Below are 15,526 nucleotides of genomic sequence, written 5' to 3'. Positions count from 1 at the left end.
ATAGTGCGATTTAATATTGGGTGGAGAGAGAGATAGAGAGAGAAAACAAAAAGGTAGTTATATGGTACACCAACGACGTCACACATCCAAGTGAACAGCTTGCTCTGTTGGTACTACCTGGTTGCCATCATAGGTCCAGCTACCGAACTTCATGTCACAATGTTGGTCATCAAAGGGGAACCACGTAATGTCTATCTTGCATGTGCTCTTGAAGATGCCCGGTGGAACGTACAAGCAGCTACCGTTATGTCTGACCACAACGTTGGTGTGGTAGGTCCCGTCGAAACCTTCATCAGCACTTGTGGCAAAAAGGTTGGACAATTTTAATCGTGTCTTTTGTTAACTTTGAAATATGTACGACAACACTTCTAATTTACCAATGCCAATCTCTTGAACAAGCCTATATATCTCATATGTTTAATATTGAATAAAACATCTGTATGTGTTTCTTTACTGACGCTGTAAGAAATATCTTAAAATTAAATTGTGTTCTTTAGAGAAATATTTTATTACAGTATTAGATATCTAAATGCTCCGTCTTTAAGGCTGTATATAAAATGTTTTGTGAAGATTGAAGGGAATAGATTGTGAGACTAGCACTAGTGAGGCGGTAACTATGAATCAGACAGGATAAATTTATGTTCAGAGGTGAGAGGTAGTGTGTTAAAAGTGTAAATGTTCATTCACTAAATTTTTTAGAATATTTCAACAAATAATTTGTATGTAGATAAGTACTTCTGCAAAATCTATGGCTCTGAATAAAGTACCAAATATTTAGTGAAATAAGATGCATTATGATAATAATAATTTTTTTAAAATATGTCTGACAATTTTATCACTGAACTCTTGTGTTGATAGTAGACACCAAAAATATATGTTTCTAACAAATAAAATTCTAATTATGTGTTGTAAATATATAAGACGATGTTTATACCTTCCTCACCTTCTCTTGTTACCATTGATAACATAAATTTCAATACATTACCAATCTCACCTTCTCAATTACACAATGCTATATACACAATTATATATCAAGGATATAAGCAGGAAAAGGACAAAAGGAATTTAGATGATTATTTCAATAACAAATTTAAAGAACATGGTTATTCTTATCTTTTATTTAAGACTCTACATGAAGTAGGTCCAGTATTTATTAAAAAGTTTATAAATATAATAAAGATATAAACCAGGAAACCATATATAATATAAAGGTAGATTATGGATGCATTTTATAACATTATTTATAATACCATTGTAAAATTTGATATAATTATTAGTAATCTGTGACATTGTTTAATTTGAACACAGGCATATTTTGAGCTTTTAGTGCATTTATAGAATACTGAATTAACATATATAATTCTTTAAAGTAATATAATTTATATACTTCATTTTAACAGGTGATATAATTTTAATAATTATATTCAGTCATGTCTTTTGACGACAGATTTTCTCAGGGACTCCCCCTTCCCAGCGAGGAACGTCTGGCTACACTCTCAAAGTTGTTTATTTTAAACGTGCATTATTTTAATGTTGGTGTGTAGCTGTTTTATTTTCAGTAATCGAATCTCAAAGTACGAACCTCTTTTTCTGTTATTTTGAAATCAAAATAATAATTTTCTTTGTATTATAACTTTAAGTAAGAAAATTAATTTTTGCGAATATCACATTCTTTTTATATGGCATTTAATAGTCTTCTGACTATAATAAAATGTCATAATCTTAAAATCTCTTTTTATACTTCAGGTAGAAATATATGAAACTCTATACAATTGAAGAGAAAGTATAAATATTTATTGTTTGCTTTATGCATTCAGAAATTGATAACGAAATTGTGAGACGGCAATGAAGCTAGTGGCTAAAGGGGAATTTTTACGAATGCTCAAAATTTGTGTAGCTCTTAATTTGAATATTGATAACAATCAAAGTTTTATTTCATATGTCGTCTGTGCTTATCCTTTTAACGAATTTATTGGTTTAACAATATTTTGTTACATATTTTTTTAATTTGAACGTTTTCGGCTCTATTGAGCCATCATCAGAACCATATGGACATAAATGGTTCTGAAGATGGCTCAATAGAGCCGAAAACGTTCAAATTCAAAATATATGTAACAAAATATTGTTAAACCAATAAATTTGTTAAAAGGATAAACACAGACGGCATATCAAATAAAACTTTGATTGTTATCAATATTAAATTAGCTTATCGGTCTCATCATGCCTTTTAAATTCTTAATTTTAAGTTTTATCGTTTTTATACTCGTAACATTTTCACAGAGAAAAGTGAATTTTGGAATAATTTTAACAAAATTTATCACTATTAGAATTATTTACGAACATATTGTTAGTTACTATACCGACTGTAGATTTCACCCTCAATTCCAGCGCAAAATATTAGGTAATAAAGAAGAAACATGTTATGGTACTCATTTTGTTAATACCTTGATGAAATTTGATAACAAATACATTTTCTGACCTGGAAGAAGTTCTGATATGAAATACATCGGGTTACGAATTGCGCTGTCACGGGGTTTATAAATTACTACACACACCTGTCACGAATTGTTGTTTAGAAGAGAGAGTGGAGCATTAGTTCGTTCCTCGTTGAGACGGAAGACGTAAATGGTGATGTGGCCCACAACAACGGCTAGCTGTCGTTTGTACTTCCCACCAAACTCGTGTTGGGCGAATCAATCGGGCAGTTCTGATTTGACGGATTCAACCAACTTTCATAATAATACGACGGATATCAATAATAAGAGTAGATTCACAGTTCATGCAAGGCGGAAATACTGGACTTCAGCTCTGGTCGACACAGAGAAGAAAAAAGAGAGATCTGAAGAGGAAACCAACTTTTACATATCTTTGATGATGAGACAAACAATACAAAATAATCTGAAAAGAAATCTTTACGACTTCCAACATGCATGCAAGAATATTTACAGCGACACGATGTTGTACAATAATATAGAGATATAAAATACACTGACGGGATTGATTCATATTTTTAATAAAAAGCTTTAAATTGTTTCACTTTCGAAAATATTACACACATATCATAACGACTGTAAGACATGCAAATGTACTATTATTAAACATTGCGACAGATTTATTACAAATTTTGACTGTTCAGATCGAATTTTCAAAGTCAAATTTGTCGGTCACGTGAAGCCTTTATGTATATAGTATATAATTGCCAAATTTCAAATGTAATGTGTTTGTATAAACATGCTTGTATTAAAATATTTAACAATGATACAATAGTAAATTATTAATTAATGATTCTGAAAATAGAAATATTACGTGATATTAAAATTTTTATGTCAACATTTTAAAAGTAAAATAACTTAATTTTCTTCATTGTGTTACCGATCTGGAAACTGAAATCATATAAATAATTTCTATATCAGAAGTTTAAATGTTTAGTTAAATTACTATTTTACTACTGGGTGAACAGTATAGAGCAGAACAGGTTTCACGGCCTCGCGCGGCCTTTAGTCCCCCACCTCCGCGCGCATAGCCGCACGGCCGGCCGTGAAACCGGTTCTGCTCTATAATGTTCACCCAGTATATTCAGTTATAAAACTTTTAACGATCAACAGACAAATCCGTAGCTCAGAAAGCTACAACTAAAATGGTACAGACCCAGAAACAAAATGTGGGCCACCTAAATTCCCCCACTCCAAGTTCCAGTTATAACATACTGCGCATGCTCAGTAAGCACTGAACATGTTATAATTGGAACGTGGGAAAATTCAGGTGGCCCAAGTTTTGTTTCTGGGTCAGTACATTAACTTTTTAGCATTCCAAATAAATATATGTCGGAATTGGTATAATCATTAAGTTAATAAGTCTTTCTAGAGAATTTAATTAACTTCGACATGAATATTTATTGCTCCACATGACCTTTCATGAGAGAAAGCTGGATTAAAACAGAAAATCAAACTTACTCTCAACACGAATAAAAATATATTAAAACATCCGGTAAGTGTAATAATTGTAGTGATATTTTAGTACTATTGAGAAGGTAAAGTGAACTACTGGGTTGATATAAGGACAACCATACCGTCCATCCTATTGGGCTCGTTGTTGCTGGCCATTTTCCTTAACACTCGTCTTTTAAATATCTGGATTTATTGACTTTCTGCAGGAGATTGTAAAGTCTGGAAATGATCTTAAGATATAAAGTTGAAGCTTGGACCATTTTACAGGATAATAACAATAATAGTGATGGCAACAAATAAGTTTTACTGAGGTAGATATATACGACTTAAGCATTTAAAATTTTATAACATTAATATTTTCAACATGCTAGCATTTACATTATTCTGTTACCAATGTTTCTATTGTAACGTCTGCGAGAATTGTGAAAAAATAGCCACTAATCTTTGAGATTATTTTTTTCAGTGGTATATTTTCATATTTCTCGCGTTTGTTTTACAAACATTTGGTTCACAGAAAAAATAATAAAAACGTAACGTTTCCAGAATTTCAAGTGACAATTTTTCCAATTATAAAAATACAAATTTTTATTTTCCAAGGAAGTGGTGTTTCTAATAAAACTACATTTTACAGAAACGTTACATTTTTCTTTTATATATAATTTATCAGACTAATAACATTTTACTAGTACATTCAGTCACGAATAATTTTAAAAGGAAAGGGGTTTTGAGCTCGATGTACTTACATCGACAGTCATTTAGAAAAATGTATTTATCGTTGTTCAATTGATACACTCTGAAAATAAATTTATGGATAATATTATGAGATTCTAAGGAAACAAATACCTGTTCAAAATGACGGAACACGTCAACAAAATATTACGTTAAAAATGAACATAACACGGATCTATAAAAATAAAGAGTTAACTAAAGAATTTTGTAATTTAACTTACTGGAATTGTGCAAAATAAATTTTATGATACTTGTAATTTTAATGAATTGTACTTATCACTTACTATTTTGTGAAATGTAATATATTTTTTAACTCTCTTATATTTTTACTATCAGAAAATTTTCAGTTTAATTGGAACATATTATACACTTTTGAATAGGTATAAATTAAGTTATTTGTATCAGTTTTCGCTTCGGCATAATTTCTCAATTTATATTTACCGAACTACCTTAACCCTTCTGCTACCAGGAGAGGTAATAGGATTACCCCACTGATGATTTTTCAATATTATTTGTATGTTTCTCCCTATTTCTTTTTGGAATTCCATGTGTTTGTCCGTTATATGTCTACTAACAATTTGAATTAAGAATATTATAATTAATCTACTTTAGATGTAATTCACATTATTCATTTTGGGTGATCTTGTTACGTCCTTTAATAGTCAGTGTCATGAAAATTCCAGGATATAAAATTAAAATTGTAGCTTAATTTTCTCCATTTCTGAGTTTGTCTGCTTCCAAATTACTTTCTGTGTTATTTATAACAATTTTTATATTATTATTATTTATATTACCATGACATTTTGTTCCCAGTTTTTTATATTTTATTTCTGTGTGCTATCGTTCTCGAAAAGTGATTTTGTTACAAAAAGTTTTATTAGTGGAGCCTTTTTCCGAGATGCTCATTGTAGTATACTATAGGTGTTGTTCAAATTTTTGAATTGTAACAAAGAACTAAATTTCATTTATTAGTTTCATATTTTTATTCATTTATTTTTAGAATTCTTAAAACAATTTTTTATTTTATTTCATTATAAACAAATGTTCTTGAGATGCTCATGGTTGTATATATGGTATATGGTTGTATATATTGGTATTTCAACAATTAACTGAAATGCTTTCCACTTTATTTTAAAATATTGTAACTTTCATTGCTTGTGTTTTTTACCACGTCAAAACTATAATATAGCATTGAGGAATTTGTCTTGAAATGGAAGGGAGGCAAATTTAAATTTACTGTATGATGTTACCCCATAGTTCCACCAGTAACATATCTAAAGTCTGTTAATTTGGATATACGTTTTCAACAAAATGGAACAGGACTTTCGAATCATCCTGTATTTTTTAAAATAAAATGATTATTTTATATTTTTACATTTTTCATAAATCTATTGTTAATAGTACATAAATTGTTTATATTTCAAATGCTTAACAGAGATCGGTATATGATTTCGATGGAGGTAATTGTATTACCCCCTTGGAAGTAGTAAGTTGTGAGAAAACTTGGTAGCAATTGAGTTAACCAAAGACTGTAGGCCTAATAGAGAAAATATTTCGAGTTACTCTAGTCTTCTAAATATCATTTTTATTATTTGTAACATAATATCAGAATATAACGTGAAAAAATATTTTATTACACATTTATTTGATAAAAACGACTCAAATTTAAAGTAAAATTCTTTATCCGACATTTATAATCTGCTAAATTTAAATTGCACAATCTAGTAAAATGATATTTTGCTATCTTCTACATAATATTCATAAGTACAAGTATTCTTATTCAATAAAACTTCACTTTTTGGATGAATATAAGCCTTAAAATAAATATGGTGACGTGTTGGATTTCATTTTGAAGGTATTCATAGTCACTTGGACAAAACATCACTTTCCATTTACTGAATACACAATACAAGCTATCTGTTTAGGGAGGCACAGCGTATCATATAAACATACATACACCAATCAGCACATGAACGACGATCTCCGCTATTATGTTGCATTTACGTTACCTGTTGTACATGAGGATATCTGGTCTCCAAATTTTATTTGGAGTTATCCTGAGGTCCTTGACTCCACCGAACTCAGATTCGTTCCACCTGAGGTTGTAGTCGTTCCACTCCTGAGAAGAGCACAAAAGAGGAAAAAGCGATGCAGTCAGTTAAAATTCTGGAACTTCGTCAATCTGCTGCCTATATCATCCTAAAAATTCAGTACAATTATAAAATGATATATATGAAATCTTGCTTGTGTACTAAATGTATGACTTCTGGATTCAAAAGACGAAATAAATAATCTCAAGAGAGATAAGACTAAAAAATGACTTTGCACTTAATTCAGATAAGTTTAAACTTCAGTATTATTAATTATAACTTTGCTTACATACAAGTTCAGAAATATTTTGTGTGGGTAAATGTATAAAGATTCATATTATATGTAAATATACCGTATGTTTTTTTGGCTATGATCCATAGAACTTGAAGCCGTAACATACTACAGCGAGAAATATGAAATGCGTTTGTCGAGCTGTGGAAAATGCTTTCTTTTAGTACGGAGTAAGGCCGGTTACAGACTACAGCGAGAACTATGAACTATGTAACATGTGGATACGGCCTAGTTTAGGCTAATGTCTTCACATTACAGCGAGAAATATGTTGCTAGACAGTGGAGCCATCGCTGTATAGATAATTAAAACAAGAATTTTATTACGTCATACGGAAGGCAGTTTGATCAAAGACTTTGTATATAATACTATACAAAGTCTTTGGGTTTGATACGTGTTGATAGAAATAAAGTTACATAAATTTGAACATCTGACTTTCTGTTGATTGTCAATTTCATTCACGTAATATAAATTTTATAGGCTACAATTAGGTTAGGTTATCTGTGGGAGCGGGAAATACGTAGCTATGTTTTCGAAAAATCGCTAACCAACCAATGTCAGCTATGCCTTATTTCGAGCGTTACTCCATCCTAAAGGAAAACATTTTCCATAGCTCGACAAACATATTACATATTTCTCGCTGAAATGTGTAACGGGCCTAACGCTAGAAATAAGATATAGCCGACATTGGTCAGCTAGCGAATTTTTTAAAACATAGCTACCCCACCACCTATATTTCCCGCTCCCACTGTTAACTAGCCTAATTTGTAGCCCAAAAAATTTATATTACGTGACTGAAATTGAACAATTAATAGAAAGTCAGATGTTAAAATTTATGTAACTTTATTCCTATCAGCGCATATCAAACCCAAAGTCCTTGTATAGTGTTTTATATACAAGGTCTTTGATCAAACTGCCTCCTGTATGGCGTAATAAAACTCGAGTTTTAATTATCTATACAGAGATGGCTGCACTGTGTAGCATCATATTTCTCGTTGTATTGTCAAGACATAAGCATTGTTAGCTGTCTTCATGCATATTACATAGTTCATATTTCTCGCTGTAGTGTGTTAGGGGTCTTAACGTAGCAATAAGAAAGCTACGTATAAAGACAGTGAAGAAATAATTTAATAAGTGAGTTGAGTTTAGAAGTTAGCAGGATTTGACGAGTCGAAAATCGTATTCTCGTTGCATATATGCAACGACATGTCAAAAATCGTATTCTCGTTGCATATATACAACGACATGTCGAAAATCGTATTCTCGTTGCATATGCTAACTTGTAAAAGAAGAGAATATCATATTATATGGTTACTAAGGCAAAGCCTGATATTTTATTGTTTCACAATGTCAACGCCTGCGATTTTCTGAACATGACTCACTTATTAAGTTATTTCTTCAAGGTTTTATATGAAAATGTTAAGTCCTTATGTCCTATACTGAGAAAAACACACGGTATAGTTATATAATAGAAATAATTATTAATCTATTTCAGCGTAAGTGGACATATTTATAAATGATATACTTTCAGATATGCACAGTCATAGATTTTGTCATATACAGAACTTCATAGCTGCATTTCATTAATGATTTTGAATAACAAAAATAATTAGAATTATAAAGACTCTAATAAAATAATATGCTATCAAACAAATATATTTATATGCCTATAAGTTAAGCACAGTAGTGTTACAGAAAATAAACAAAATTTATTAAATTAGACTAAAAAAGAAACTTATTTTTATCAGGGAGTAATGCAATTTCATTGTTCTCGAATTTCTACTGAGTACAATTTTTTCTTGTATGTAGCAAATGTATAGTCCACAATATTTAAGAAAATTGGTAAATGAAATACTGTTTGTATGTATTATTACATAATTTTCATATAACTGCTTGAATAGTAAATTATACAGATATACTATTCCTAAAATAAATTTTGCAGTCAAACAGAAAATACTGTTTAGTAATTTTGAAGTTTTCGAAATAAAATTAATACACTTCATTATTTACACAAAAGATGAGAATAATATTTAAATAAATAAGATCTTATTCTCATAAATTTTCATTAACATTAGTCATAGTATATCTGTACCTATTTCAAACAAGAGTACACATGTGTCCTTAAGTGACTTCTAGGTAATATTAAAAGAATGATATATAATACTTAGTACTGCATCACCTATATAATATAAGATTTGTAATGGCTCAAGCATCTAATCTACATTAAAGAACTTATAACTTAAGTGAAATAATATATTTTCTAGTCAATTTCAACAAACTGAAAGTTCATTCTTAAATTTGCACAAGGTATAATATGTCAAAAAGAAGCTCACTTACAATGAAAAATGAAAATTAATGTCAAGTGCAAATTAAGATTGCACAAGCTTTCACTTATTGTAACTGACCATTCAAATCTACCTCTAGTGTTTATTTTTCCAGTAAAGAAGCATCTATACGTGACACTAACTGAGATAATGTATCCATAGAAACAAGAAGAGTTTCCCGTCATGCTTGAAAGAGAAAGCAATAATCTACGATAGAAACTTTGAAATAGACTGGGTGAGAGGAAACATGCCAGGAATTCGAAGGTGGTTATTAAACATTTATATTCAGTCTGGGCATTATATGTTTGTTATTATTGTTGCCAATTATTTATTCACAAATTTTAAATTACAGTCAAGTTTATTAATATTATTATTGTTTCAGCAACTACCAACTTTCAGATAATTTTAAATTTTATTAACCTAAAGTTGTCGATTCAATTTTTGGAAAATTGTTAAACCAATTACAGATTGGCTAAAGTGAGTAAGTACAGTTCAAGTTATTGCTTTTTTTGATAAGAATTGTATATAAAAATATACGTACTGAACGTACTAATACATAAAATATATTACACAACTTTTATAAAATTAATTATATCTGATATGACTTTTACATGAGTAACAAAATGCCCTTTTGAAATATTTATATGAAATAAATTTAATACTCGAAGGTACTTTTGTATGTACAAATAAAATTTATATTTGTAATAAATGTTTATGTCTTTCCATCGTAAATATTTATAAATTGGTAGTTTTGGTTCCTTGATTGTTTAGTGGGTTTATTCATTATATAAGTTGAAAAGAGTTAGAAGGTGAGTTTTAGAAAATTGCACACACACGGCAGCTGCGCAATTGTCATTGTTGGACTCAAAAGGGTCCAAAAATACAAGCACGTTACCGTACGAAACAAGTATAGGATACATATTCCAACACATTCACCGATCATCCAACATAAAAAGGAAATATGTTTAACTAGGTATTTGGTTAAATCTGCACGTTATAAGTGCAAACACACAGAGAGGTAACATTCAGTAAAATTATATTTGAATCATATTAAAATAATATACAACAAAAAGTTGACTTTTTAAAAACACATCTCATATCTTCTATGAATTTTTAATGTATTTCAAAGCTTCTAATTTTTCAGTAATTAACAGAGTTTCCATATTTATTTTCATAACATCTTGTTGAGACATAAAGTTTCAAGATAATATTTACAATCATATTCATATTTATTACGTAGTTTTGCGATTAAACAAAACATAAAGAATAACGAGAAATTACGTCTAATGTGAACAAAATATCACAAAGATTTCATGCATCTGAATAATAGTCTGTGTTAATACTATACAGGACAATTAGGAATTCTACAGCATATACTTAAGTTATTTTGATTTCATGCTTGACTATAATGGAGTTTAGAAATAAAATTTTATAGTTTCAACAGTAATTAATAAAAATAAATTTACAGTAAAGTGAGAAATTGTTTTAAGCATATTAATGTGTTGTGTAAATGTTTTTATTTAATTTAATATACCAGTAATTTACAATGTTACAAATCCAAATGAATATTTATGATATATTGTTTAAAAGTGAACTAAAATTTAATGTAATCACTAATCAGCAAGTTTAAATTATAAGATGTTCTAGTATTACAATAATAGATGTTGATGTTTTCAATTTTACCACCATCTAATAGAGTATAACAAAATTTAGACACAATATTTAAAAATATAATGTATTACTTGGATATTGCTGTCAAACTTATGTTCATTAATCGTTTAAATATTAAACGCATATCAAGTTATTAACATATCTGCAGATATTTTCAAAATCTTCATTGTAGAAGTATGTGTTGAAAGAATATTAAATGGGTTTGCGAAAGAAATTAGGTATTTAATCATACTGTTAATTTTTATACCAATCAGAACAATATTGGATTGACTTTAGCGACTTATTTAAATGAAAAATAATTGACAATTCTTGAAAGAAAAATTACGTGGTTTAAATGACACCATACTTTTCATTTATATTTTAGAATTTGCATAGTTGTCCATAAATACTTTTGTTTCTAGCTTTCTTTGTAGATTTATAATAATTTACTTTCATTTATGTGCAGTAACGTAATTACATTAGAACATACTAATTACCGGGTATTCTAAAAATAAGTAAAGCGATATTCTAAAACCATGCTGATATTCTATTAATACTGTAGTTGTTATACTGTTAAGTTCACAATAACTCATGAACAGATGAGCCGGTGAATGTGTTAATGATACCATGGCAATGCGATATCATGCGGGAATGGCAGCAACATGGAATTCTAGCTAGAGTTACAAGAAGGCAGCTACCTCATTTCTCTCAGGGGACAAATAGACAAATAACCCAAACTTACTTATGTTTGACGCACGATTCCTCAGTTATATGCAATGAAAAACTTGACAGAGGCGCGATGAAACACAATTATAAAGTTTGTGTACTTGAATGAGATCGTTCTTTTAATGCAGTACAAATTTTCTAACTCATTCATTCTATGTAAATGTTAAGTAAACCCACACTTTACAAACTCCACCTACTTATATCCTTGCAGTGAGTATGAAAATTTACCACATTTGCTTGGGAGTTTCCCAAAAGGGAAGTACTTAGAATGAAACATCACAACACCATACGCTCTATGATCGCACCTGTACTTCGATCCACAAATTTAGAAGTCCACGAGGAAGTTCATTGTATTGCTGATGGTAGCAGCTATCGTAGGTTAGATATCATAGCTATGAATAGAAATAAACAGCCGAAATATTTGATCTTACGATCAGATTTGAAAATTCAGCCACTCAACCATCTGAAGTGAACGAAGAGAAAAATAATCTACGAGTCAACCATTCCGTTCTTATCAGTCAAGTACAATTTAAAGCAATCACTGTTACTGGTCTCTTCTTTGGAGAGAGAGGCACCATTCCGAAAACCTTTGTAAAGTGGAGGAAAAGATACAAGCTGAAGGGAAAATTTCAAGATACTTTTGTCACCAGCATAATAAAATTTTCCGTGGCGATTTGTAACATATAACAGTATATATTCTTTCAGTAAATAATCATTAGTGTAATGAATCAGAGTTCGGTCTTCGAAAAGGAAGTGAAGACATATCTCCGAGTTGTTTCGTATTTTTAATTCTCTTAAACGCAGGATTGAGCTATGCTGACGCACGTTAATAAAGTCTGGCTGTCCATAGTTATTTGTGATTCACGCTAGAGACCGGAAAGTACTATTGTACACATTCCTCAAGTGCAGTGGTCGGCGAGGCAGATTCTCGTACAGACGAGACAGATATGAGTTAGTTGACCTCTAACAACTGTATTACGAGAAGAAAGAGGACTGTATTAGCGTCGATGTTGCCAGACGCCTGAAATTTCCAACTGAATTTCCTAATTAACTGTGAATTTAATAATGAAACGTAATATAGGTTTTCTATTCATTTAAGTGTACCCTGTCGTCCTTTTCAATCTGCAGGATTATTTCACTTCCACGCTGTATTGCTTCCTATTACAAATTGTAGTCACTGAGTTTATGCGTTATAAAAATTCTTTATTTTACAGCATATTCCTTTTTGTAGTTGCCATTTTGTATAAATAAATGTGGAAGTTCCTTTTGCATTTGAACCCTTCTCAAATAGGATCAGATTTAGCTCGGGATGAAACTCTGGTCCCTTTCGGTGAGAAACTCCCTGCTTACTGATTGCTATCTTTCTTGCAGACCTGAGAGAACTATCTAAATAAAATTAAGGCAATCTAAATCAATTTATAAGCGATGAATTGGAAGAGTCGAACAAAGCGTTCTTTAATACAATTGAGCAATCGTAGTGATGTTGATTCTGAAATGCAGGAAATTTGTAACGACCAATGAAAACGTCAGCCCAGTTTTCAAGCTCAATTAAATTACAAGCCACCATTATTCGATCTGTTCCCGTGATAATGAGCTGATAACATATAATGGAATCATTCTTCCGCCATTAAGTACAGAGGGTCTCTGCTTTTTAGTTATTTTACATAATTCGCAGTCACGACCTCACTTCAGTGTGACAAATCATTTGTGGCAATGGTTTTATGAAATCATATTTCGAAAACTAATACTGCTTCTGCTTTATTATGAAACTATTTAAATGTTGTATTTATTTTCTTTTACTTACAGGTCCAATTAAAGTTGAAGCATCTGGCTCTTCTCTTACATTTAGTCCCGGCTTCGATCCGGAAACATTTTGTGGTTTCATAGCTAAAGCTACTGTCGGTAAGTAAATAATTTTCATTATTATTATTTTCCTACCACTGTTCCAGAAAATTCAATTCATTGTATCATAGAAATCTTAGAATCAGTTGTATATTATTGTTAAATAATTATTATAACTTACAGTTTATTTTTTTTTTTTTTAATTTTCCACAATTGGCGAAAATATTTCATATTTTATTTTGGTGATATATGAAAGACGAATTCAATTTATTCATTTTTAATTCTGGATATAAAATTATTGCAAACTATTTTTTCTCGTGAACCAATGATATAGTTTACAATTATGGTGTTTTAAAACACATATGATTCAATATTGAAATGGAACGTACATAATATTCAATTGCGAGTAGAACCGCTATGCGGTTTCGTATAATCTGTGGCGATTGTAACCACATTAGTGTTCTCTCACAGATGCGTCAGACATAATAATAAAAACGATTTTCTATTGTAAAACAACTAATATTGAAGAGGATATTGAAAATATAGTACTGTATTTCTCACATATTTATGACATATTTTAATATTTTCCGTCACGAATCGATGTCAATATTGAGAATACAAAATTCTCATCTTATGCAAAAATTAATATTGCTATTCCTTGCCATTAAAGTTATAATTATTTTCTGTTGTAGAGAAACAGAAATTAATTCGCATTAAATGAGAAAGAAGAATATTTCATTTCTGTACTAAACGAAATAGTTTTTTTGTTTTAAAAAAGCAAATACATTCTCCGGTTATGGAAGACGCCAATATTTTTCTGTTGCATGGGATAATGAAGGGGCTATCTGTTGCGTTAAATATAGAAACGATTCCCGCCTCCTAACAGTATAATATGTTGTCACTCAATCGTCTAAATTCCTCAAGTGAAATTCATATTTCATGCTCAATATTAGCCTGGAGTTAATCTAATGTTTGTGGATTCGTGCGAATCACATTTCGTCCTGTCGTCAATAGCGTTAGAGAATTCTTGACCACATTCCTGGAAAACTCTCACATTACTACCTTCGGTGCAGGTATAGTGAGGACTGAAAAAAAGTTACTGATATTTATATTTTAGGTCCTATTGTGTACAAAAGCTAAAGTTATAATCATCCTGCAGTTTATGATCATGGTCTTGTGAAATGGTAATCAAAAATGTAATATTATATTTAATTGTAGAGGAAATGTTACAAATATGGTATACCATTTTGTTTTTCTTTTCGTTTTAGAACCTATATGTTTTGAATATTGAACGAAAAGGATCGTCCTGTTTATTGCTGAATCCCCCTGTGAATGGTACACTGGAACTAGAAGTTCGTAAGATATTATAAAATGTTAAAAAAAAATAATTTCCTCAAAAATCTAACATATTTCCTTCTTAAAATGGAGATATAAATATGGAATACCATTTTGTTTTTTTTTTTTTTTCGTTTTGGAACCTACATGTTTTGAATATTGAACGAAAAGGATCGTCCTGTTTATTTCTGAATCCCCCATTGAATGGTACCCTGGAACTACAAGTTCGTAAGATGTTATAAAATGTTAAAAAAATAATTTCCTCAAAAGTCTAACATATTTCCTTCTTAAAATGGAGATATAAATATGGAATACCATTTAGTTTTAGTTTTTTTTTTTTTTTTTTTCGTTTTTGAACCTACATGTTCTGAATACTGAACGAAAAGGATCGTTCTGTTTATTGCTGAATGCCCCTTGAATGGTACACTGGAACTAGAAGTTCGTAAGATGTTAGAAAATGTAAAAAAAAAAAAAAAACAATTTTTTCAAAAATCTAACATATTTACTTCATACAAATGGAGATATAAATATGGAATACCGTTTTTTCGTTTTGGAACCTACATGTTCTGAATACTGAACGAAAAGGATCGTTC

The 15,526-nt window shown here is 30.2% G+C and overlaps 1 protein-coding gene across 6 annotated transcripts in view; it reads right to left on the bottom strand.

Moving 5' to 3' along the window:
- The window catches only part of LOC138692895 (neuronal acetylcholine receptor subunit alpha-7-like), a 589,629-nt gene that overhangs the window by 97,975 nt on the left and 476,128 nt on the right, over window positions 1-15,526 (bottom strand). For all 6 annotated transcript variants that reach the window (XM_069816214.1, XM_069816215.1, XM_069816218.1 and 3 more), the window contains exons 4-5: window positions 6,686-6,795; window positions 118-298 (exon numbers count right to left, since the gene is read on the bottom strand). In XM_069816214.1, the coding sequence (XP_069672315.1) occupies window positions 118-298; window positions 6,686-6,795 (291 nt within the window). The remainder of the gene's footprint in view (window positions 1-117; window positions 299-6,685; window positions 6,796-15,526) is intronic.

The sequence above is a fragment of the Periplaneta americana genome, chromosome 17 (assembly GCF_040183065.1).
Source record: "Periplaneta americana isolate PAMFEO1 chromosome 17, P.americana_PAMFEO1_priV1, whole genome shotgun sequence".
Taxonomy (NCBI): Eukaryota; Metazoa; Arthropoda; class Insecta; order Blattodea; family Blattidae; genus Periplaneta; species Periplaneta americana.
Note: the sequence above shows the minus strand (reverse complement) of the source record. Positions and strands in the feature narration are given on the sequence as shown.